We start from the raw sequence: 25,067 nt of genomic DNA on the forward strand, positions 1-25,067 counted from the left end.
TGTGTTCCCATGATACCTGTCCACCCTGTGACCAATATAAAAATCTGCTTTTCTGAGTTAAAGGTCAGAGCTGTACAGACATCTTAGTCTCAAAACATTTCGTGTCACAGGACTAAACTATCGATGTGTTTTTCAGTAAAGACTTCTAGCACTCTCAGTGTTGCACACGTAAAACAGAATAGAGCACATAAAAATGAAAGCTGCTTACTGAAAACAGTTGAGTCCTCTCCTACAAACCTGTCAGGGCAAAGCAAATTGATACATGAGAGAGTATGAAGACTTTATTTGAGACAGTTCTTCTTCTGTAAGGAGGAGTTGGAGACCTTGCTGGCCCTTAAATCATGGAGAAGTGATTTCAATCATCAGGATGCTCAAAAGGGTCATAGTTGGGTGGAATGTTTTGATCTTGATACTTTTTGAGTTGAGTATATATATCTGTCTTTTCCATATTTGATTTAAAAGAAAAGACGAAAAAAGAGTGGGGAGAAAGGAAGAGCCATTACTTAAGCAGTTTCACTGTGAAACAAAACACCTTTTTTTTCTTTTTTTTTTTCTCAGATTTGAAAGATTTTTTTTTTTGGCTTTTAACACCTATTAAAAAGAATAATAGAAATCAAAACAAGTGATTCAGATAAGCTAGAAATTAAGTTTGACTACTTGTTGTATTTACATTTCATACATCTGCAAACAGGCTTGTGTTTTTTCTGCTTTCTGGCAAACTGAAGACAGTCTTTGTTGAACTTAGCAACAAAAACAGGAGTGTGGAAAGGCCGACAGTAAAATTACTTGGAAGATGTAGACAGGATAATTTCTGTGGAGTATTGAAAAGGAGGAATGAGAACTTGAAATGATGTTAAGAGCACAGTATACATAGTTGAAGTATATATCTGTGTTCGTCAAGGGAGTACCTCAAGAAAATGATGTAATAATAAGAAAATATGGGTGATGATTCTGTCCTCAGCTGCTGTAGTTTCATAATGGTGTTGTTTACTTGGGTCTGAGTTACTAGTCTGACTAATTTCATGTGGATTCCCCCACTCCAGCTCCCCTGGGTCAGGATTTGTTCTTGAGTCAGCTCTGGTTCCTTGTTTATGTGGGTTCCTGTGCTAGCAGCAGATACTCTGACTGTTCTGAATTAGAGATTTGCCTTTTATTTAAAATGCTATGAAAGAGGCAGATGCTCAGCTGGTGTAAAACCAGAACATCTATTTCAGTGCAGTGTGGATGATGGATGTTCTGAAAATGGGTCCCAAGGTCAGTAGCTATCGACAGAAAAGGTAAGGTACCCGTTCAAAGTAAATATTAAAGATAAGTTAGCATTGCAGGCACAGTAATATTTAACACGAAGTGTGGACTTCTTTTTTTTTTTTTTTAGTAGAGCATAAACCTTACCCATGCATCCAGACCTACTGTATGTTCAGGTATGTAATTGTTATTGAAACTGGTATTCAGTGAAAGGTTTTCATAGCAGCAAGACAGTGTATGTTGAAATATTTATGACTTGTGTTGTGTGGTTAATTTATTTGACTATTTCATAGCTTAAGTTGTTGCATGTGAAAAGAAAGGGTTTAGAATTCATATAGCATATACCAGAAGAAGTGAGTGTGAGTCATTTGTTTGCTATGGGGATAACAGTATCTACTAAACTATCAGGAGAGTCAGGATTAGTAATATCATTTCAATGTAATATTGCTCCCAGTCTAAGCAAGAATAAATATTCTGCTGTTAAAAAAAGTAGAAATTCTTGAAGTGCTTATAAGCTTTATTGCTTCTTACAAGCATAAGTAAAGGGATAACTTTTGTTACTCTTCCATGCTACTTTAGATATACCAAAACTGTATATCACAGCTGTAATTTGTAAATTTCAAAGTAATATTGAATTAATGGTGAAACAGTACAATTGTAAATCAGTGTTATGCTTTGTGGTGCCTTATAAAACTAGTTATACACCCTTTATTTAACACATCCTAAATAATAATTTTGTGGTTTTTAGGATGATTTGGATTTATCGGACTTTTAATTTCATTTTCTTACTTGCTTCGGTTTACAGTGGTAAGTGAATCTATAATTTCTGAGATTGACACACAGAGTAACACAACTCTTATAGGTGGGGAGATGATAACTACAGTCTGGTCCTGAGAGAGCTGTTTTGATTCTGCTGAGTTGTGCTTAGTTAAGTTTGGGTAACTCGCATAACCCTATTATCTGACATGGAACTTTCTAATGGGGCTTTACTGATACTGTCCTGCCACCCCCATTGCAGTAATGTGTGCTGGCTGCTGTAGGCTCAGTCTGGCAGTGCTGGGTGAGCTATCACTATCTGCCTCTTCCTGGCTGCAAAGGAGCCTCAGACCTTTCCCCAGATGCTGCCCTCAGGTAGGAGGCAGGACTGATGGGCAGCCTCACTGTGAGACACCAGCTGAGCTTCAGAACAATCATCCTTTTTTATTTTTTTTAAATAAGCAAATCCCACCAAGTTCAGTCATACTCACACGTTGCCTTTGTGTGAAATTACTCATGTGAAAATTATCTGTGTAACACCTGTGTACCACTGTGCTTGAAAGACTATTGCAATAACAGTGAATAACTCCAAAACCAGTTGTTTTGTTGTAAATGGTTTTTAGAATTCTCTTGGTACTGTGGAAAATTGATAATTGTACATTTTTTTCAGTCTGTGTTAATGATTTACTTTGTTCAGTTAGCAAAAGTTAAACTACAAAAATTGCATTATATTTCTCTGAAATTCCTTTTGCTGATAAGTTATAACTAAGGCCTAACAGAAGTTAAGTTCGGTAATGTATTATCTGTTTTCTCAGACAACAGTTAGGTAACAGCTTTTTAGCAAAATCTGTTTGATAAATGTAGTATTATTTAAGAAAATATTTTTCCTGGCTTTAAATCTCAGCAAAACTAAAATCTTGGAAAATTTCTGAGGGCTAGAAAACGTTTTTATTAAATTAACGTGTTCAGAACTGGCATGGTTCTACATGGTGCATAGTTTTACAGCATAAATAAAATTTTTGTGTGTTAATTTACACTAGAAGAAGATAAATAAGATCCCAAATATCTGATACAGCAAACACTTAGAGTATTCTTTTCTGTTAATGACAAAGTTGGGCGAAGAAACTCTACTGAGAACAATAATTACCAATTTTTAGAGAAGTATCTTGGAAGTATACATACCAGAAAAATATGGATATTTATAAAGTACAAATTTTTATTAATAAGAAATTCAGCTTTGAAAAATATTAGGATATCTAGCACATTGTCTAATAATTCCTTGCTTTTTCCTTTTCTTTTTTTTTTAAGTATATATTTTACTTATGTGCAGGAAACATAGAATTGCCTATGCAGAGTTTATAATCACATTAACAAATAAAATCCACTTGTAATATTTTAGAACTATAAAGTCCAATATGATAGTTCTATTTCTTTTCATTTTAAATAGTGTTTCATACATTATGATTGCTCTGTAGTAACAGATTAAACCAGTAGATAAAATGTTTTCACTTAGGTTTTCCTCCCAGTCTGCAAAATTACATTATTTTCTCTTTATCTTTTAGCTGAGAAAAAGCACTTTTGTAGATACAGGAATAAAAATTGGCATACTTGCTGGTTTGCTACTTCTTTTGGAGGGCAAATTCAAGAAGATAGTGGTCTTCTGTGCAAAGACAGCTCTCTTGTGTGTTTTAACATGGAGACCTTACAAGTGCCTTCATTTTGAAAGATGGGAGCAGGTTGCTGCTTAGGTACCTTTGTTGCATGGCTCTGGAGTGTGAGTGGTTGTCATTACAGAGTTCAGTAGGTCATTCAGAGTTCAATATTCCTGCAGATGCATGGTCGTAGTTGAGCTCATTTTTATTCTGGACCATTGTGAGATGCTACTCCTGAAACAGTATTTTCTTCATTGTAAAGCAAGTTGGGGGGTTCAAGGTGAAGTGTGAGGGAGCAGAAGGTTTATGAAATGCTCTGAGTCATTGAGGCTGTGTACAGTGGCACCGCCTGGGACTCTGGCCTCAGAGCATCACTGGACAAAATAGGACTGTCTTTACATAAAAGTTACTAAATCTTTTTGGTCTCTGCATTTCCTCCTCCTCGTTTTCCTCATAATGGTGGTCTCTCTCCGAAGAGGCTTCTGCTACTCCTGAGATCTGCCATGAGATGGTACTTTCCCTATCTGCCATGCAGATATGGCCTATCCTGCTGCTTGGGTTTCTGTCTTGGCTCAAGCTGCCCTGCTCCAGCATTGGGTATGAGGCAGGGAATGGGGGGAGACATCCGAGGGAGTTTTATTTCTGCTGGAGAGCAAAGATGAGACTCTCAGAGGAACTGTGCTACTCACCCCCCTTACCCACTTTTCCTGCCAACAGACTTTCTTAAAAGCCAGGTCCATGACAAAGAGGAGCAGTGGCTTCATCCTCTACTGCTGAACTGCATGCTCCCATCTTTAATAATTGACATGTTTTGTTATTCTGCATCAGAATGTGTGACTCAGATCTATGAAAATACATACTTCCAAGGTGGAGACCTCACTACGTTTTATACACCGAGTGCCAATTACTGCCAAATAGTGTGTACTTACCATCCTACCTGTCTGTTCTTCACCTATTTGCCAGCAACATGGACTAAAGATCCTGCAAAAAGGTAGGATGTTCATGTACATGTCTATTTTGCTAGCCTGCTGTGATAATTTAGAAACTTGGTAACATTTTGACAGAACACAGGCACGCGGGGAAAGGTACAGGGTTGCCATGGAACACTGTGTCATGTATCTCTAAAACTGAGATCTTAGACTAATTGCTTGAATTCAGAAGGTTAAATTTGACAATACCCAATTTTTCACACTCACATACCGACCCTTTCAAGGAAACAGAAGTGACTCTGCACTCCCTCCTTTGTGCCACAGATTTATTGTTCAGAGACAATGTAATTTCACATCTCCAGTGGTCCCCTATACTGTTCCCCACCCTCTCTATTTAGCATATTTTTCTCACAATTAAGAACTTCTTTAGCCTGAGAGAATGAGGTTGTATGCCCAGTGCACTTCTGTTGTCCAAACCCTGGGCTCTGCTTCTCGCTTTATTGAGACCTCTTGGAGCTCCCACGTACACAAAGTATTGTCATCTGCCACCAGTGCCAAAAAAGCATATGTGTCTCTACCCTATTTTTCTTCCAATTATACATGTCAATGTTTTAATATTGGGGGATGTTGGAGAGCCTGCATTTCACCTGAGAAACAATTATGAAAGTCTGTGTTGTACTGTAAAAGCCATGAATTGCTGCATTTTAAAACACAGGTTTTCCTGCTATTTAAAAGACAGTGATACAGAAACGCTGCCGAAAGTGGATATGGAAGGAGCTATCTCTGGACATTCCTTAAAACAGTGTAACATCCAAATCAGTGGTAAGATACTGTTATTCACATGCATGTACTTTATGCTGTGTATTGGGTGGGAGCTGTTAAAAAATTAGCATTTTGTAAAGAGTAATAGAATCAGGGAAGTAACCAAGCAGTGATTTGTATGGTCTTTGCCAGATTGCTTTCAAACACAAGTGACAAAAACTCCTCTGGTTTTAGCCTTCAGCTATCCACCACTGAGGCTCCCCAGATGACGTGACTGTTTCATTTGCTAGAGGCAGATGGGAATGCAAGCTTTAGCTGCTGACTCCAGTTCTAAAGATTATTTTACTACTACAATTCCACTCCTGCTGCTCATATGGCATGTGTGGCCCTGTTTTATAACTCTGAGGTGCAGATGTCCAGCAAAGAAGTGTATTGTCACAATGTGATGTTCGTACCTTCATGATTCTGTGTAGTAATTTATTAGCAGCTGCATCTTTTAATGTATGTGTGCTATACATGAAGTCTTGATTTCAGCATGCCGTGTCTTTGAGTTAGCATATTTAAAGCCTATTAAATTTCTTGTTTTAGATAGGCTTTAAACTTGCACTGTAATAATGATGTCATCAAAAGGAGCTTTAAGCATAGCATGGTACTTTAGAAAAGGAGAATAAGGAATAATATTCATTTCCTGTCTACGAGGACAAATAGTGTCTTATGGATGTCAGGCTAGTTCTTTAGTTTTGTTGGTATAGCACCTCAATGTGGCAGGACTAAATGGGTTTTTATGTGAGTTCTCCATTGCAGCTATTATAAAATAAGTTGTGCTTGCTTTAGTTTGCCACTTGCCTTTCAGAGCAGTCAGGTCTTTTAAAAGCCCTTTCCTGCCAATATCCTGTCGTGCTTATATTTCTGAGTAGCTTTGACCCAGAAGAAGAGATTTCAGTGGGATGTTATTCTTTATGCTATTTAGACTAATTAATATCACTATAGTTACTCTAGAATCAGACTAATGTAACTAAAGTGAAAATCTTTCCATATATATTTTAAAATGGCTCCAATCTTTGGCTGACTCATGTTCTTTGAAGAGAACTCAATGACCTGCATTTCAAACTCCACAGTCCCAATTCTCCCTCTGTGAAGTGTAAATTAAATATTCTGGCTCAAATGGGAGATGTTTGTTGCTTATAAGGACAGAATTTGCCGTTTAAACTGCTCTGTGAATTTGGAACTGGGAAAGTATGTTTTAGTATTAATCTCGAGTTCTTGCTTTGCTGAATATCAATTTGCTCTCAGTCAGCCACATTGGTTAGAGCCCCTCTCTCATGTAGGCAGAGGCACTGTCAAAGTCTGACAGTTTGCCATGTGATACTACGCTAAGCCTATGTTTCTAATTTAGTACTAGAAGTATGTATGAAGTGTGATGTAACTGAAGTGAGTGTGGGATGTAGAATGTGGATTATGAGGGCTGTGTTATACAAACTATCTTCTGGGCAATTTGAGGTACGGGATGGGGTAAAGAATAGAAGTACATTTTCAGAACTTGGTCTCTCTTTCTTCACAGCTTGCAGCCCAGATGTCCATGTAGGACTGGATATGGAAGGGAAGATTTATGATATTGCTACGGCTGACAGCTATCAAGAGTGTCAAAAAAGATGTACCAATGACAAGCATTGCCATTTTTTTACATATGCCTCTGAAACATTTCACAATGCAAGCTTTTGGTAAATACAGGTTGGATCCATTTCCTTGGACAGCACTGTGCTTTAGTAGAGTAAATCTCAGAGCAGTCTATGGTGCAAGAATTACTCAAGGATATTAATTTTATTCCTCCTTGCAATGTTTATTCACACTTACAGGTAGGGAAATATCTTTAGTCAGTTAGCTTTCATTTGTTCATTGGTGAGAAAGACAAACTTGATTATTATTGCACTGAAAAAATTTAAAATCATCTGGAGATATAGAAATGCAAATTATATTGATACGTGTGCAACATTATTGCTCTGTTAAATCTTGTTCTGCTTATTGTTCTGAAAATAGCATCATCAGAGCAGCCAGAGAAATTATTTAGTTTTTATGAAGCGTATTTTTGAGCTCTTGATCTGCTCAAATTTGCAAGTTAAACGTTGTTTAGCTAGCTCTGTTCATCATTTGAAGCCTTTTCTGGGGGTTGGACCATGCACCATGATAGGAATTATAGATCCAGGAGGATGGTTTAGTCCAAGGAAGAAGGCCTGTTTTCTTACCACTTTCTTTATTCTTTATCATTCAGTAAAAAATGCTTCTTGAAACATACCAGTGTTGGAACTCCAACCAACATAAAGGTGCTTGATGAGGTTGTGTCTGGATTCTCTTTAAAGCCATGCCAGCTTTCTGAATTAGGTAACTATTTAAAATCTCTGATTCAGTTTAGTTTTGAGGGTTATGGATGACGAAATGTGGTCTATCACTGACATGTATAAATGTTTCATTATGTAGAATAATTCTGATATAATCTTATTCTTACAAATGTAGTTTGTAAGGCACAAAGGAGGTTCATCTCTTTTTAATTTTTCCATGTTATCATTTATCTTACAGAAACAGTAGCCTGCTTTAAAGATATAAAGATTTCTTTCATACAATTAGCTTGATGAAATTGTATGTTATTTTTGTATCATGCATATCAAAGTCAAAAATCAGAAAGGAATATAAAGCTTTCTAAATTCTGTTTCTGTACTCTGTATGCACTTGAAAATTTTAAATGAAACCCTGCAGCTTTCTAATACAGCTGGCTAATATGAAGGGATATATTATGCATTTTGTGGGTGATTTGTATGAAAACACAAAGTCTGTGCTTTTTCCTGCAATCATTACCAAGGCAAAAGTCTCAAGAGTCTAAAATCAAACAGTGTGAATTATACCTTCTGTAGCTCACAGATAATCTAGTTTTCCCATATAAATCGCATTTTGTAGAGACTATATCAATATATTTTTTTTCTATATCAATAGATTTTCTTCAGACTCTGCTAATCCTACTGTAGGAATAATCTTTGGAAGCTATTGAAAAAATCAATTTTGTTCAGATCTTAACAATTAAGACCGTTCATGAAAAATTAACTGTAAAGAATAAAAGAAGGAAAAAAAAGTTTTGTAAAGAGAAGAAAACAATGTAGCTATTCCCTCCCTAGGCGTACGGGATAGAATAGAGGCAATATTTTTTATTTTTGCCAAACTCTTGCTTTAAGATATACTAGAAAGACATTCATTTATGATTAGAAGAAAAATCACAGTACTCAGGGGGGTCCTACTCACAAACTTTGAGAAGAATTGGGGGACTGTAGCATATCTGCAAACAATAGAATTTTAAGTAAAAAAAGTAAATGAAAAGCTATATGAGACTTCATCAAAGACATTTATGGTTTACGACAGTGATTCCATGGTTGTAATGATCCATCACAAATAATCTGAATTTCTGAAAGCATGCATATTGTGTCTGGCTGAGATGGAGTTCGTTTTCCCACAGCAGCCCTCACAGTGCTGTGCTTTGCATTGGTAGCTAGAAAGGTGTTGATAACACACCAGTGTTTTGGCTACTGCTGGGCAAGGCTGGCACAGCATCAGCACTGTCTCTCCAACATTCTCCACCTCCCCATCAAGGGGCTGGGTGTGGGCAAGATCCTGGGAGAGGACACAACCAGGCCAGCTGACCCAAATTAACCAAATGGATATTTCATACCATATGATGTCAGCTGAGATAAAAAAGCTAAGAAGAGGAGGAGAAAGGGAGGGACATTTGTTATGTACAATGTTTGCCTTTCTGAGCAACCGCTACACGTGCTGAAGCCCTGCTTCCTGGGAAGTGGCTGAACATCCCTTGCTGGTAGGAAGAAGAGAATAAAATTACTGGGTTTCTTCTCTTGCTTGTGCACGCACAAACTTTTCCTTCTGCTTTAGTAAACCACCTTGTCTAAACCTACGAGTCATTTTCCATCTTATTTTCTCTCCCCTGTCCAGCTGTGAAGGGGGAGTGATAGAGCAAGTTGGTGGGCATCCAGCCAAGGTCAACCCATCACAGTTCTTTTTGGCACCCAGTGTGGCTTTTCCCTATTATACTGTCTTTATCTCAAATCACGAGTTTTCTAGCTTTTACCCTTCTGATTCTCCCCTCAGTCTTACTGGTGCGGGAGTGAGCGAGTGGCTGTGTGGGGCTTGATTGCTCTCTAGGGTTAAACTACAACAGCACGTGAAAGTCAATCGTGTTCCTACATGTCTTTCCTTACTCTCTGTGTCTTTTGAGTGAAGCAAGAGCAGAGAGAGAGAAGAAATAAATTATGTGGTCATAGAAGCCTAAATAGTGCTGTTGGATCAAGAGGTCATCTAAGGAGGTCAACTGTCCTAATCCAAGACAGATCAGCTGTACCTGTCCAGATGGAGATTTGTCAAATGTAGTCATAAAAACTCAGTACCATCTTCTGCCTTGTTGTTTTGTAAATATATGAAATGGGTTTATTTGAATATTTGTTCTAGTATTTTTCTGACTTTATTTAGTTTATTCTTTCCTATGTGGCCATTCATTTTATGCCTTTGCCTTTCCGACTTTGTCCTTACGCACACATACTATTATAGCAATATTTCTGTATTTCTGCCCTTTGCAAGGTGCCTTCCTTGGGGTCATTTCATATTGAACAAATGATCACTGAACGTGATCCTTTAGATCATGAGTTAGCTTCCCAAACTTTCAGATACACAGTTGTGCTTTAAATATAATTTTCTTTAGAAACTGTCCATTTCTTGAACACTATTTCCACTTAACAAGGGATGTTATCCACTAATTGTCAGAGTTAATTGACTTATTTTCTAGATTGCTGATTTTATTTTCTTACTGTTCTTATTGTGTAATTACTGCCCAGTGTTGTTGTCCCTTCATGCTTATGTTTTTTGAAAACCTCATGAAATTAATAGGAGTCATATTAAGCTCTACCTCTCCCTTTTTTTTTTTTTTTCTATTTTCTGGTAAGTTGTTCCAGTATGTATATCTATAACAAACCAGGTAGTGTTGACTTGGTTGCTGTACTTTCTCAACAGCTGAAGTTTTCTGCTGCCACCAAGTCCTGTCTTTTGGATCATTTCACTATTTTTACCATCTTTACATCTTAATAGGTTCAAGAAACATCCTCTGTGCTGGTGCTTCCTTTTTTTCTCTTTTTATTCTTGCATTAGTATTCTAACTAGGACTGGAAGTATGTCTCTGGAGAAGGCAACTCATTAATTTCTTTCTAAACATGCTACTACTTCCTGTAACTTCTATATCCATAGTCTGGTTGTGTGAATTATCCTGCCAAGCCTCTGTTGTGCTATTTTGGTCATGTCAGAGGGCAGAATATACAGAAGTCCTACTTATTCTGCCTGCTTTTCAAACAGTAGAAGCTAAAGTATTAAGAGGATCATTCTATTATTTTTCCTCTAGTTTTCCCATGATCCTGTTAGATATACCCATTTAAAATTAATTTAAAGCTTTCCCTATTAGATTAGCAAATCTGTACTGTATCACATAATTTCTCTTTTTCTCTGTATGAACATTATCCCTCCTCAGTAGTGCTCTCTGTGAGTTTACATATTCAAAAATGTTCTTGAGAAACAGTTTTTGGTTAAAATGTTGTGTTATCTTTCCATCTTATCAATCACGGAAGGGAAATCGGAATAAAGATAGAAATGAATAATTTATAAATCTCAGTATTCTGATGACATAACAAAGTCTTTGGATTTTTTACATTTTGTTCTTGTTTTATACAGATTGTCAAATGGACATTTTTGATGATCAAGAGTTTTCAGGAATTAATATTACAAGTTTTTTCACTCCTGATATTTCTGTCTGCCAAACTATTTGCACGTATTTTCCAAAGTGCTTGTTCTTTACATTCTTTACCAGGAAATGGGAAATAGAATCCCAAAGGTGAATATGACAATCAAATGTAATTATCTATGTAGATTTTTTAAAATTTATTTTTTAAAATGAAAGTCTCTTTTTTAAACACTAATTTCTGAAATTTGAGGAATTTTATGTTAAAATGCTATTTGCAGTAAAACACAGCTTTTTATGTTTTTTTTTTTTTTCATAAGTTTATAATTTCCTGTGCGCATTTCATCTGTTTTCTAATACGGTAAGGGCTTTTGTATTGTGGTTGCATATCTGGTCTTAATCTCAAAAGGTCATCAAAAATACAGTGAACCTCCAGAGTGCTTTAGTGACTTAAAGCTGAATTTTATGACATTGTCAAAAGAGTCGTATGGTGTCCAGGCAGGATAAACGTATTTACCTGAAAAGATTTTTCAGTGAAATTTAGAAATATTTCTATTTGTCTTCCTTCTTTCATACACAAACAAGAAGATTAAAGTTTCAAAGGAATTCTGCTGAGAAGCAAAGTTGAGATGGCATGCATCATCTAAACTCACCTCTTCTACATATTTATAAATACTGTATAACCTTTAGTAGCGCAGTTATATGCCATTTCACAGTATTATGAAACCTACCTCAATTAAGTGTGAACTAGAGAACTTAGTGAATGCATTTTCATGTGAAATACTTTTACAGATTGAGACTTGTGAGAAAAAAACATATTTAAGAAAGAAACTTCTCTTACCAGTACCTACACAATTACTTTTAGGATGTGATAACAGATTTAGTTATTGTAAAAAATATTTCATTTTAGAAATCTTTGCCTTCTGAAGACATCAACAAGTGGGATACCAGAGGCACTTATATCACGAGAAAATGCTGCATCAGGCTTTGGTCTCCTAAACTGCAGAAGATCTTTTCCTGGTAAACAAATTACAATAAAAATACTAATTTTGAATTAAATTAATTAATTCTGATGCTCGGACTGCACTCATTCTTACAGCCTGCAATTCTCGCACTTACACGCATATGGATTTTTTGGGAGATGAACTAAATGTCACTTATACTAAAGGACACAGAGCTTGTCAGCAGGTTTGCACAGACATGATCCGCTGCCAATTTTTTACCTACTTTCCCCTCCAAGATTCATGCAATGAGGAAAGGTGAGACATATTTTTTAAAATATTCAAAGATTGCTGACATAATCATTCTGCAGATGTGGTGAGAGGGTAATGGAAGTGTTCTGCATTAAAAAAGTACAAACGAAGTCTTTGCATTAATTCATTGACAGAAAATGTGAGTGTCACCTAAGAATGTCCTCAGATGGATCTCCAGTGAAAATAGTGCATGGGCCAGGAAGGATCTCTGGATACTCACTAAGATTATGTAAAAAAAAAGCCAGTACTGGTAAGTAAAACTTCTTTCATGCAAGAAAGCCAGTGCTTCGCTGATTTCAGTATAGGAGGCCAAACATTTTTTTTTTTTTTAAAGTGGTTGCACTGAATTGGTTGCACTGTCCCAATGGGTCACCTTGTGAAGCTGGAGTGTTCTGAAAAAGTGAAGTCAGCCAGGTCTGCACATTGTAAACACCAGCAGTAGCACTGTGAATTTGGTTTAAATAGGCTTTATGATCGTAAATCCTAAAGGGATTAGAATGTATCATGTCTCACCTTCTTCTCAATAGATGGTCCTTATTCAGAGATCAGCAGTAGTCTCATCGTCATTTTTCTTTGGTGAGTGCAAGTTGTCCCTAAGCTCAGTTTTGAATTATTTCTGTAGTGTGTATGCAGCATTCTGCAAGAACTATTAGGATCGTTGGAGGGACAGACTCTTCCCCTGGGGAATGGCCATGGCAGGTCAGCTTGCACGTGAAGTTGTCTCGTCAGAGACATCTGTGCGGGGGCTCTATCATCAGCAACCAGTGGATTCTCACAGCTGCTCACTGTGTCACCAGGTGAGACCTAAATGTAAATGTACACATAAACCCAAAAATTTAGTCATGCGTCAGATAAATTGAGATCTACCTTTCAGGATAATAACAATGATAATTAGAATAAAACAAATGGTTTTAATGTAACCAAAAGGTGAACTTTTCAGGTAGACTGTTCATCTTCTTAAAGTAGCTGGAACTCCATACATTGTCCCTTTGTAACATAGTATTGTACTGCTGATGCTAAATTATTTTAATGAATCTAGAAGATAAAATTGTAAAGCAGACAACAGATATTTACAGAACCTTAGACACTCTAATGAGATATGAGCTTTTTCTTATTGTAATACCATATAATCTATCAAGAAAAATCTGTAGCTGAGTTATTTCATTTCATAAATTTCAAATAAGTTATCTCAGAGATTTTTCCGTACCACTAGTCTGATAGTTTCAGCAGCAGAGTTCTCAGCAGTGTAACCTTTTTGACCAGGATGCACCGTGAATCTCTGAGTCCAGTTAGGCTGCTGCTGGTACCTGAGCATTACATGAAGCATCAAGAACACAATTGTCTTGGTTTATTTTAACAGTTTTTAATCCCCCAAATTTTATAAACCAGTGAATTAATACCCTATTTTTAATGGAGATTTTCAGATTTAAAGCAGTCAGTACTAAACTGATGCATATAGTCTCTATTGTTAATAAAATTACCATCAGATATGGGTTGTGAAATTGTTTACATTGTGAAGGGCTGATTTAATTGTCATGTAGTTGATCCATTTCCTTTGTTAGATTGTCAGCACCTGTAAAATAGCTTATCCTGCCATTTACAAAATGAAATGGAAGTCTACAATGCAGTCTGATGGGAGAAAAAGTACAGGTAATGGATAAAAGGCTTCAAAGAAGAGAATGTTGACCCAGTATCATGATCCAAAATTGAGCATTTTTACTGATGCAGTGTAGTATGCTTCTCATTATTTTTTTTCTCATGGAATAGTATTACCATTATTTTGCCTCCACTGGCAAACTTTTATAAAGTGGGTAAACTTTCTAAAAAACTCTATATAAAAATATCCTTTACCTACTATCCAGTGTAGAAGTTACCATTATTGTAAAAGGCAAAGGGAGAATATATACTTGCAAAATAGCGATAAAAATAGACTTTTTTAATTGGAATTTTTAAAACCCAACTAATATTTATGAATTCATATATAAAATCTTCAAAAATGTTGGAGTTTATTTAAGACACTTTTTGCATCTTCTTCATTGCATGTACCAAAACTTCTGGGTTTCCTTAATGGTAGGTAGAATGTCACAATGAGATATCCTTAAACTTACTGAAAATAAAGTTAGAATAATAAAGATTAGCTGAAACCTTTCGTATATGTCTATGGTATTACACTTTCTAATCTGTATTTACATGGCTAGTGTCATTTTCCCAACTAATAAGTGTCAGAATAGACTACTTGAATTTATATTACCAACCCTATTTTCCTTACTAGAAAAATCGTGTTGGAATGAATTGAAAGAATCACATTAACTACTTCAGGGCTTGCGTTAGACTTTTTAGCCACAGGCTGACTGTTTGTCTTTTTCCCTCAGTCTTGCGAATCCCAACAGTTGGCGTGTTTATGCTGGTATTTTAAAACAATCAGAAATAAATGAGGATACACCTTTCTTCAGAGTGGAAGAGATTATTGTTCACCCTCAGTATAAATACGCACAGGCTGGATATGACATTGCTTTAATGAAACTTGCTAAGCCTATGAATTTTACTGGTATGTAGTGTATCGCAGAGGAAGTCTGAAAATGTGCAGGATGACACAGGGCTGGCATTGCTATGGCAGTGCATGACACCTGGGCTGGCTTCCTTTAATATGCAGTTAGAGGGGTTTGAGGAGGATCTCATTTTGTTGATTTTGAAAAGAAAATGGGTGGCTTTTATTTATGTGATGGGAATGATATATAGTATAAGGGACAAAGCATAACCTGGAGTCTATCATCAGGGGTCTTATTTGACCCTATTTGCCTTATTGTTGTAGTTGTCTCTGCTGGTCAAACTAATACTTTTAATTGTATTTTAGATCTTCAACTACCTATTTGCCTGCCATCAAAAGAAGACACTAACATATTTTATACTGACTGTTGGGTAATTGGATGGGGTTACAGAAAGGAAAAAGGTACAGAAAAATATTTTTAAACAGTGAGTTCTTGTATTTGTAAAATTCATGTGTTTGAAAAAACCCAAACCCCCTTTTTTAAAAAAATAAAATTCTGCTCTATTCTTAGGTACCATTGTTGCTTCTAGCCAACACTGTAATATAATTCTTAATTAGAAACCAGCACTGTAATACAATTCTTAATTAGAATCTATTTCTATTAAGACATCAGAAAACATAAATTAAAGACATAAGAAATTGTCATTAAATAACTCCATGCTCTGACACAAGAATTAATTTTATAAATTGTTCAATTCATTAATTTGAACTATGTGAGAATTCAACTTTAAATATATCCTGTCCAGCTCTCAAATATTTTTCCTTATATTCCAGCTTAATCTACTGGTAAAATCCAGTATATATCTGGAATGCACACCCCTTTTCATGGTCCTAGCTGAAAAAAGACAGCAAACTTATCATTGAACTGTTTTGAATTACAGCCTGCACATAGTCCATGCTTTTTTTTGATGTGATTATATTCATATGACTTTGGAAATCGGAGATTGAAGTATGTTGCTTTTATTATTCTCAAGATTAATTATAAACAATGCCAATTACTTGAGTTTTGATAGTGATGAGATTTGAGCTTCTCTGATTTTATATGGAGGTAAGCCAAAAAGCTCCTTATTATCAAAGTATGGTTTTACATCTGTCTACTTATTTATATTTTTATGTGTCATCTTTATATGTTTATGTGGATAAATACCTATTTAAAGAGTATCTTTTCCTTTATACAGCTGTTTGAAGGTTAGAGTTCAATGAAATCTAGCAGATATTGTATAGACAAATTTCTTCTGTTAATTTCTAAGAAAAGGCTGCTCTCAAATAGTCTTATTTATTCTATGTGCAAGTTTCTCCATCCTGTACTAGGACATAGAGGAGCATAGATTTGGCAACTGGGAGATTCCAAAGTTATTGCAACACTTTACTAGGAAATAACAGTTACTAAAAGCATACTAATGGCAATGCTGCGAGGGCCAATGTCCTGAGAGCCATACACATATGAGGATTCCTTGCAAATCACAAAGAATTTTTGAAGCTTGTCCAGTCATAAGAAAGAAAATGGCATTATAAAAACATTCAAGTTAGAAGACAATTCACATTGCTTGTAACACAAAGAAAGGAAAATTGGTGTCATCTATCAACACTCTAGAAGCAGTGACCTCCCACTTCGTAATATCAGTTTATGGGGAAGTTTAATTTTAACTTTTCTCTGCTCATATTGCCTTTTACATAGGTCGAGTACAAGATATTCTTCAGAAGGCTCCCATTCCCCTCATGTCAACAGAGGAATGCCAGGCAAGGTACCGGAAGCGCAGAATAGGTGACAAAGTCATCTGTGCTGGCTATGATGAAGGTGGAAGGGATGCTTGTAAGGTAATGAAAAACAATAGTGTGTAGCTATATATTCTAACCATTTTTTCAAATATATAATTGAATACTGTAATTATTTTTAATTGCTATTTGAAAAGCATGGTTATCGGTAGAGCTGTTGATTAACTTGTCACTTTTCCTTATCAGAAGCACTGAAAATCAAGGTATGTGGAAAATATTTCTTATGTCACATTGAAACCTTTAGGGATAGATTCTAGGAAACTCTGAGTGTGCATATATATAGATAGCTCAACCATTTATGGAATAAAACAGTATTCCTTCAGACTATCAGAAATGCAAAGAGAGCAAGTATAGCATCTCAAGGCATTTCTCCAATAAAAGCAGACTTCCTATGTAGTGTTTTATTTCTAGACATGAAATACAGTACTTGAAAGCTTATTTTAAAGCATCCACCTGTACAAACCAGAAGGGAGGGTGCTAGCAATGCTATTAAAATGCATGGCCAATAGAAGGCTAAAAACAACCTGTGCAAACTGCTCTGTTCGTTATTAGAATTGGAAATGTCACAACAGTGTGAGTTCAGTGAGCTAAATTCTCTCCTCAAGTGTAAACTCATGCACTTCCATCAGTTTAAATATTCTGAGCTAATTTATACAAGAAGAAAGTATTCTGATTATTAAGATTAAATTCTCTACCAAATACAGTTTTCACTGTAAACATTTAACAGTTAATATTTTTGTGTTAAAATGTTACTATTACTATGATTGATATTGAGTAATTAGGAATAAAAATTTCCCCTATGCCAATTATGCTTTCTTTATCTGATACAGTGTACCAGAAGATGGAGATGCTGTTTTATAAAAATAACACACTTGCTATTGTCTTAACAACTTACAACAGCTACACTGAAGAACCTTATGTTCAGAAAGATGGGTTAGGAATAGGAAAAGAAAACAGAGAAGTGTTTTATCCTGATGGGGAAAGTCACTGAAACGAGATAAACCATATAGAGAACTGAGATTTGCATACTAAAAAAAAAGCCATAAGAGAAAACATTGCCAAATTTACTGTTTTTCTTACTTGCACACATAGTCTTCATTGGGTTTTAAATCACTGCATGCAGATAAGTAAGGGGGAAAAAAAGCTACTAGTTTTGAACTTTCATGGTAAGTAGAAATTATTTGTAATGACTAGAAAGTATTTAGAAATCAATTTACAAAAAAATCAGAAAACCTGCTACATACATTAAGCGAAAGGGATTGAAATCTAGGCAGTTATGCTTGTGTTAACACTGAATTATGCTGATTTTATTCGAGGCTTTCTTTGAGATAGAAATACTGATGAGGGCTCTTCCTTGCATGCTCTTTCTTTTTCTCCTGTGACACAGGGAGATTCGGGAGGGCCACTGTCATGCAGGCATGAGGAGGTGTGGTATCTGGTGGGCATCACCAGCTGGGGCGAAGGGTGCGCTCGCCCCTGGCAGCCGGGAGTCTACACCAAAGTTGCTGAATATTCAGATTGGATTCTAGGAAAAACTACGTAGCATGAGCATTACTGACTCGCTCAAAGTGATGTTGTGGAATAACAACCCTAAGAGCAACATGATGAAACATATCAGTGTTTTTTAAATGGTGTTTCTTGTTAGCCCGGAGTGTAAAAGGCTTGATTTAAAAAGCAGAAAAGCAGGATTGAATGATTTTTCCTATTACTAAATAAAAAGCAGTAATAAAAATAAACTCTGTGGTCACTTATTTGACAGAAAAAAAATATGGCTGAACCATGAATTTCTTCTGAGCTTGCTAGCTTAAAAGAGGAGTGTATGAGGTTGTAGTACATATATGGACCTGGGAGCTGGGAACTACTAACTTAAGAGGTTTGAACACAGCAGTGGGCATTTCCCTCCGTTGTCTGAATGGGGCTAAAATGGGCAAACAACTTACAAACTTACTAAGGGGCTGAGAGAAGCGAAGCTGAGACAGAGAGATGCCTATACATTTGCATAAACCTTGTTTCCTTAGGGAATTAGCCAAAAAAGTAGCAGTACTAACCAAGAAAACAAAACCAGAGGTCTTGGCAAGCTCTTCAGTAATGATTTTGTAAAGAAGGTAATAGTGCTGTGTGTGAGTCAGCACAGTCAGGCAGAGGGAACAATCATAGATCCGTGGCTGAAATGCAATGGATTACCTTTATTCTATTACCTTGTTAGCCAGAGGATCCCCAAAGCAGTACCTGGGCAGACGTACCTGGGTGGCTGCGGATGCCATTAAGGCAGTTCATGCTACAAGATCCCCATCCTGCTGTTCCCAGTGGTCTACCAAGGGTTCATGCGTGCGTGATTTGCCATCGTACTGTGATCTTCACTGTACTTTGATCTTCTCTGGACCAAGGCAAGGAACTTAGTATGTCCCTTAGAGTCCCTCCAAGTCTACCAAACACCTGTGTTATCTATACACAGATGTTCTCAAGGCCCTCAGAAGGTAAACAGGAGTAGACATATATGTTTTTCTACATTACTACTTTCCAGAATTTTTGCATTCCCAGCTGAAAGGTCTCTTGGTTGTACTTACAGTCCTACTCAACAGTCTTCTGCTTTTAACCCATTCCTCCCAATGCTCTGTCTTTCACTTACCTTACTCTAGTTTCTGTGGAAAATTTTGTGATAAGAATGATAATGTGGGTCTCTTTCTTTTGAGGCAGAATATCTAGAAAATCAGTAAAAGATTCCCCCCCCTTTAGAGACATCATTAGCACAATATATTTTTATTTTCCAAATCCCTAGCTCTCCGTGATTAAACAAATGACTTTATCATTTTATCATATCTGTTTTTTTTTTTCTTTTATCATTTCTTGTTACTCCATGTCAGGTAGCAGATATGTTTCATGGCTAAAATTAACACTAGTGTGAGAGACAGCAGTGAAATCTATTACTTTCTCATAGTAAGAGGCAGCATTTCACACTGCATCAGAAAGGAGAGCGGAGAACACAGCACTGTATTTGCAAACTTTATGAGCTTGTTTCCTAATAATCTACATTACCTTAATTGCTGAAAATATGTTCCAGACACCACACTGGGAGGTAAACAGCAGGAGTGTCTTTGCAAGTAAATGAGGTCATGAAAATTAGAAATTAAACATAATATTTATGGGAGAAAACAATTAAGCTGCTGAAAATTACTTTTATGTTTATTTTTTTATGCTTTATTTGTAAATAATACTGAGGAAAATAATGTAATTGCACAACTACAATCTTACGCTCTGTGCTTGAGCATCCGAAGAGGCCCTAAAGTCAGAGTGCTTCTCAGGGTGTGCAGTGCTAAGCTGACTGCAGTCAACAAACCTGAAATCCCAAAGCTCTGTTCAAAGGCTGAGGAGTTGATTTAGTTTGTTTATTTTTAAAGAATTAGAATTCAAAGAAGGGATAAAACCAGTCCAGATTTAAAAGGAGGGGAGAGGGCATGATGCTGCTGCAGGCATATCTGAGAAAAGGAAGGTGCTGCCTTCCCTCTGACCCACAGTGGACTCCTGGTGACAGAGGCTTGTGTTGCTGGGGTTGCACAGTTCTCAAGGTCTCATGCTTTGTGTGTCCCTGTGCAGGTTTGTAGATGTTCAGAGTGCCAACAGGCAAAGTCTAGTATGTGTTGGGGGAATTGGATCGAGGATGAGAGGGGAGGCATATCACTGTGCTGGGGTTTTTGCCAAGATTGCAGAAACAGAGCAGGAGATAAAGGTGGGGGCTGATGTCCTTTTCATGCTGTGTTTAATCCACAGATGGTTTAAAATATCAGCAAACCTCAGACACGCTGTCAAAAACCTAGAGACTTTAGTAACAGACTGAGAAAGAGTAGGAAAAAACAGAAAACGGGGAAAAAAAAAGAAAGATTCCTGGCATTCAAGTATAGTTCTGTCCTCAAGGGGAAGGAGTGAAGACAGCTGGAAAAGAGTTACTGAAGGAAAAAAGGAATTGCTTCAGTAGGAAAACAGAGGCTGAAACTCTCTAAAGAAGAATCATCAGAAGACTGCCTGAAATACTTGTCTGCCATACTCAAGCTGTGTATTTGCTAAAGAGCATGTGCAATGTCAATCTGATAACCCTTAATACTTTCTCATAATAATGCTATTATCAGCTTCTTTTTCAAATGCACAAAAAAAGCATGTGCTTTTCTTTTTTATTTTTGTTTGTCTGTTTGTTTGTTTTCCACAACAACTTTCCGGGTTGTAACTATTGAAGTAAAAAAGAGGAATGGCAGCTCAGCAGTGCTCTGTAGACCTCTAGAGCTCCACGTTTTGTTTCTGAGAGGTATACCAGGTGATGGCAACGTGCCAAAGGAAGCTTAACTGTTTTTGTGGAAAGGATAAGGGATCTCAGTGACTGCATACATCCTTGATGAGCAGCTGTTGATCTGATAAAATATCTTATTACTATATATTTTCACCGAGAGCAGATATTCTTCAATGACATTTTGCATTAGTTGTCTGTCCATCTATAACAAATTCCTGATAGCTAAAAGTGAGTACTAGAATAGAGACATAGAGAATGCAGGAGTTCCTAGTGGCTATATGAAGTCCTTTTGACTTTACTGAAGATAAACTACATGAGGGAATGTCTGACCTTTCTGTGAATTTATATACGTGCATAATATGTCATTCATTGAGACCTTTAGACTCACAGATAGAAATGCATTGGTATTATTAAGTATTATGTTGCTTGGGATTTCTGGTAGCCATAACTGGTAACTTGCACTAAATGAGAGGCTGTTTATGACCTTTATTTATTCTCCCTTCTCCTCTACCTCCCTGGGGAAAAATAATTTTTAAAAAGCCAACAAGCACAAAACTCAATCTCATTAAAGAAACGCCTGGGCTTATACTTTACATCTGCTTCTGTTTATGTTGGGACAGAACATAAACATCAGTGCTTTAGTTGTTATTTTGATTTTCTGGTGGTGCTGAAAGTCAATAAAGCACAGAAATCTTGTAAGGGGCAAGTGCTACTATTGATGTAGTGAATGGCAGCAGTAGAGTGCCCTGATTTTTTGTGCAAATAAGATCCCTGATCCCAGAAATTTGCAGTCTCATTCAGGCACAAATGAAAGAGTTTATATGTGCTGTGATAGTCTGGAGAGCAATTAGTTCATCATAAAGGAAGGCATACTGTGTTGGTACTCAAGTGGACTCTTTAACTTGTAATAGCCTTCTCTGTAGTCATTTTTAATAAAATTGTAAACCAAACAAAACCAGTTTCCCATTAAACTGGCAATGCAGTGTTTCCTACCACTGCTGGTGCTTTGCCTAATATCTGAGGCTGAAGTACGACTTCTTGAAAGTGACCTGAGCTGTGAATAATAAGATATGAGGTGTCTCATTATTTCTTGTTGGGAGAATTAAAAATTCTTACCATGAAGATGTAGAGAGATCTCCAAGTACACCCATTGGGAATTGGAGGGGAGTGGAACAATTTGGCATAAGCTTTTAGTGTAAGTCTAATTTATTCTGTGACAAATTATTATTCTGCTGTGATGAGAAATGCATCTCAGATGCTGAAAAATAAGAAACTGGATGGAATTAAAATAATTCATGGTGGCATTTCTCATAGTAGGAGAACTATGAATTCTTATTCTCTGCCTAATTTCCAGTATATATAAAGGATTATTTGGAAAACTATTGCTAGATCATTTTTTAAAAATTAAATATCTGTATTATAATTCATTAAAATTGCATTTCCACTTCAAACAGAAGGCAACATTATTTTACCTCTGAACAATAATAGCAAATATAAAATACTACATATTTATAGCGAAGCATTTTCTGAAGTAGCAAATTGATTGTTTTTCCTGTGGTCCTTGTGTTGTAAATCACATTATGGATATGTATAGATGTATTAGAATTACTGTGGAGTGTTGCATATTATAAGAAATTTTTCATGAGTTGTGCAGCAGAGATGTAAAACAGGTTTTTTTGCATCTTTTTAGTGTTTCTTAATTTTCATAGGATCATAGCATCTTGAGAAGATGTTTAGAGATTAACTAGTGCACCATCCTGCACTTGTGCACAGTCAAGAATGCCTATATCATTCATGACGAGAGTTTCTCTAGCCTCTGGGAACAGAGGTTCTACAATCACCATGTACAAGCTATTTTAGTGCTCAAAGGTCTGTATCATCACAAAATGTTTCCTTATCACCGACTCAAAGAATTTTTCCTGCATTATAATTTTAGTATTTCCTGTACTACTTGCCATGAAAATAGAAAACAAGGAGGGGGGAGTTGTTTTGTTGTTGTTGGTGGTGGTTGGTGGTTTTTGGTTTTTTTTTTTGCTTTTTTTTTGTTTATTTTAAATTTTCTGTAGTTACCCTTAATGTTTCTGATACTCATCCCATCACAATGTGATGTTATCCAATGTTGTCAGTTCCTACATTTTGTTGACTGGCTTATTTGTAAAAGTTAGAGAAGTGTGGGCGGGGAGTAAGAATGATAGAGGAAGAGGACTATATGCACAAAGCATGCAAGAAGAGATTAAAGGGAGCTGGTAGGAACTACAGTTAAAGTGTGAAGTTAAAGTGAGTTGGAACAAACAAAATAAGAATCAGTGCAAGTTGAAGAAAGACCAGCCTAAACAGTAGATACTCATCTGGGCATCTGGGACTGAAAACATGATGGAGCACCTAGATCATACCCCAGGACCTGAAAATTAATGTGGTATGGTGCAGGAAGTTCTTCTGTGCTAGGAAGTTGTAGAGTTGTCTGAAATTCAGGCTACCCTAACATGACTGTCCTCTGTTCAGATCTGAGTTTATTGCCACACAACTCTGCTATGATTTGCTGCTCTACATGATGTATCAGATTGAATTTTCAGTCTCGTATCTGTACTTCCATTTCTATTTCCACTGACTTTACCATCTGGTAGATTTTGTCTCTCTCTCTCTCTTTGCTCATTTTTGTACTCAAAAGTCATGTGCAGTGGTTTGAAGAGTGGTATTATTTTAATTATCATAGGAATTTGAAGAAATCTCTGTTCTGAGGTATTAATGGGTGATGTAGCCTCTCTGAAGTTTACTGCATTCATGTCCCTAGTACAGCATCACTTTTTAAATGATTCCTGTTGGTTGAGTGCTGCTTATGGCAAGGTGCTTCTTAAGGAAACACCATCCCTAACATTTGTGAAGCTTCTGTGTTTCTGTGCTCTGATTCCCCTTTCCTGTGCATGGTTCACTATTAAGAACTTTAGGCATGAGTGTCTTGGTTTTGAACTTGTGCCCAGCATGTTGAGTAGGAAACAAAATATACTCAACACATCACCCAATGTGACTAGTGAAAGAGGGAGGAGTGGTGACATCCCGTGGGGCTCGGGGTGAAAGTGTAGAAGGGGAAGGACAAAGGAATGACAGCTTTAAAGCTGCTTCTCTCTTCTGGGCTTCCTCAGATTTGGTTGTTTTGACAGATGACTTGATGAAATAAAACTCACCGAATGCAACTAATTTTCTGAACTCTGTTGTTGGAAGAACTGGGGTGAACAGTTAATAAGACACACGATTAATGTGGAATGAGTCCACATAATCCAAAACTTCGGACTTCAAAGAGTTCAAAACTTTAAGATAGGCAGAACGGGTTGGTGGGAACACTGGAATTACTATAAGCATGAAAAATAAATGGAATAAGGAGGTTGTATATTTATTTCCAGTAAATGTGTTGTGCTTATCAGCAGAAAGGTTTGTATGACTCTCGGTAAAACTCTGATTTCTTTTACATTCATTAAATTTTCAGCGAAAAAGAGAACCATTTTTGTGGATTCTAAAATAACTTTCAATAGCTTGTCACTAGGTGGCGCTTTAGCTCTAATTTGTCTTGTGCTTGATGGCTATGGTGAGAAAATTAACATCTAAAAGAATATATTCATTGCTAAAGCTGATAAGTAATAGTAAATAATTAAATTAGCATCTTCATTTGTAGAACTTGGAGAATTAAAAAAAGCTAAATGTGTTTAGCTCCACATTTCTGCACAGCACAGGGATATTAAGAGACAGTAGGATATGAAGGCTAACAAAATCAAGCTAAGCGAAAGCCATTTGCCCACGGCTCCCTGCCTGTGGAACACCAAAGTATTTCACAGGTTAATAAATAGACATAAAACCATTGGAAGACACATTGAGGACTCTAAGCACATCTGCTCTCTCTCTGGAGGGCTTGGCTTGAGGCCAGCTTGGAAACAGTGTTGTTGTCTGGACCTGAATTAGGGAGCTGGGGGAGACAAAATTGGGCGAAACCTCAGTTTGGGGAGTTGTGTGTGAACCTGACCCTCACACATTACTGCATCTTATAAGCTTAAAACCGTTTAGGCTGTACTTTAATAATATGTGACTTGTTCTCACCGCCA

General features: G+C 36.6%; 1 protein-coding gene across 5 annotated transcripts; it reads left to right on the plus strand.

The window, feature by feature from the left end:
• Nucleotides 1-1,118: 1,118 nt before the first annotated feature.
• LOC108496781 (coagulation factor XI-like) lies at nt 1,119-18,429 on the plus strand. 5 transcript variants are annotated; one of them, XM_017813854.1, is made up of 15 exons: nt 1,162-1,421; nt 1,994-2,052; nt 4,482-4,644; nt 5,298-5,404; nt 6,906-7,065; nt 7,614-7,723; nt 11,114-11,273; nt 12,031-12,140; nt 12,220-12,379; nt 12,508-12,623; nt 12,996-13,170; nt 14,746-14,921; nt 15,228-15,323; nt 16,600-16,739; nt 18,085-18,429. In XM_017813854.1, exons 1-15 carry the CDS (start codon nt 1,414-1,416, stop codon nt 18,238-18,240), a joined length of 1,896 nt encoding a protein of 631 aa, XP_017669343.1. In that variant the 5' UTR covers nt 1,162-1,413; the 3' UTR covers nt 18,241-18,429. The 5 variants fall into 5 exon arrangements, with proteins under 5 accessions (XP_017669666.1, XP_017669343.1, XP_017669423.1 ...); XM_017814177.1 differs by lacking the exons at nt 16,600-16,739; nt 18,085-18,429 and adding an exon at nt 15,803-15,969 and having other exon boundaries at nt 1,119-1,421; XM_017814017.1 differs by lacking the exon at nt 4,482-4,644 and having other exon boundaries at nt 1,406-1,421.
• Nucleotides 18,430-25,067: the final 6,638 nt, after the last annotated feature.

This window comes from Lepidothrix coronata, unplaced genomic scaffold (assembly GCF_001604755.1).
Source record: "Lepidothrix coronata isolate B3197 unplaced genomic scaffold, Lepidothrix_coronata-1.0 Scaffold0, whole genome shotgun sequence".
In the NCBI taxonomy this organism is placed as follows: domain Eukaryota; kingdom Metazoa; phylum Chordata; class Aves; order Passeriformes; family Pipridae; genus Lepidothrix; species Lepidothrix coronata.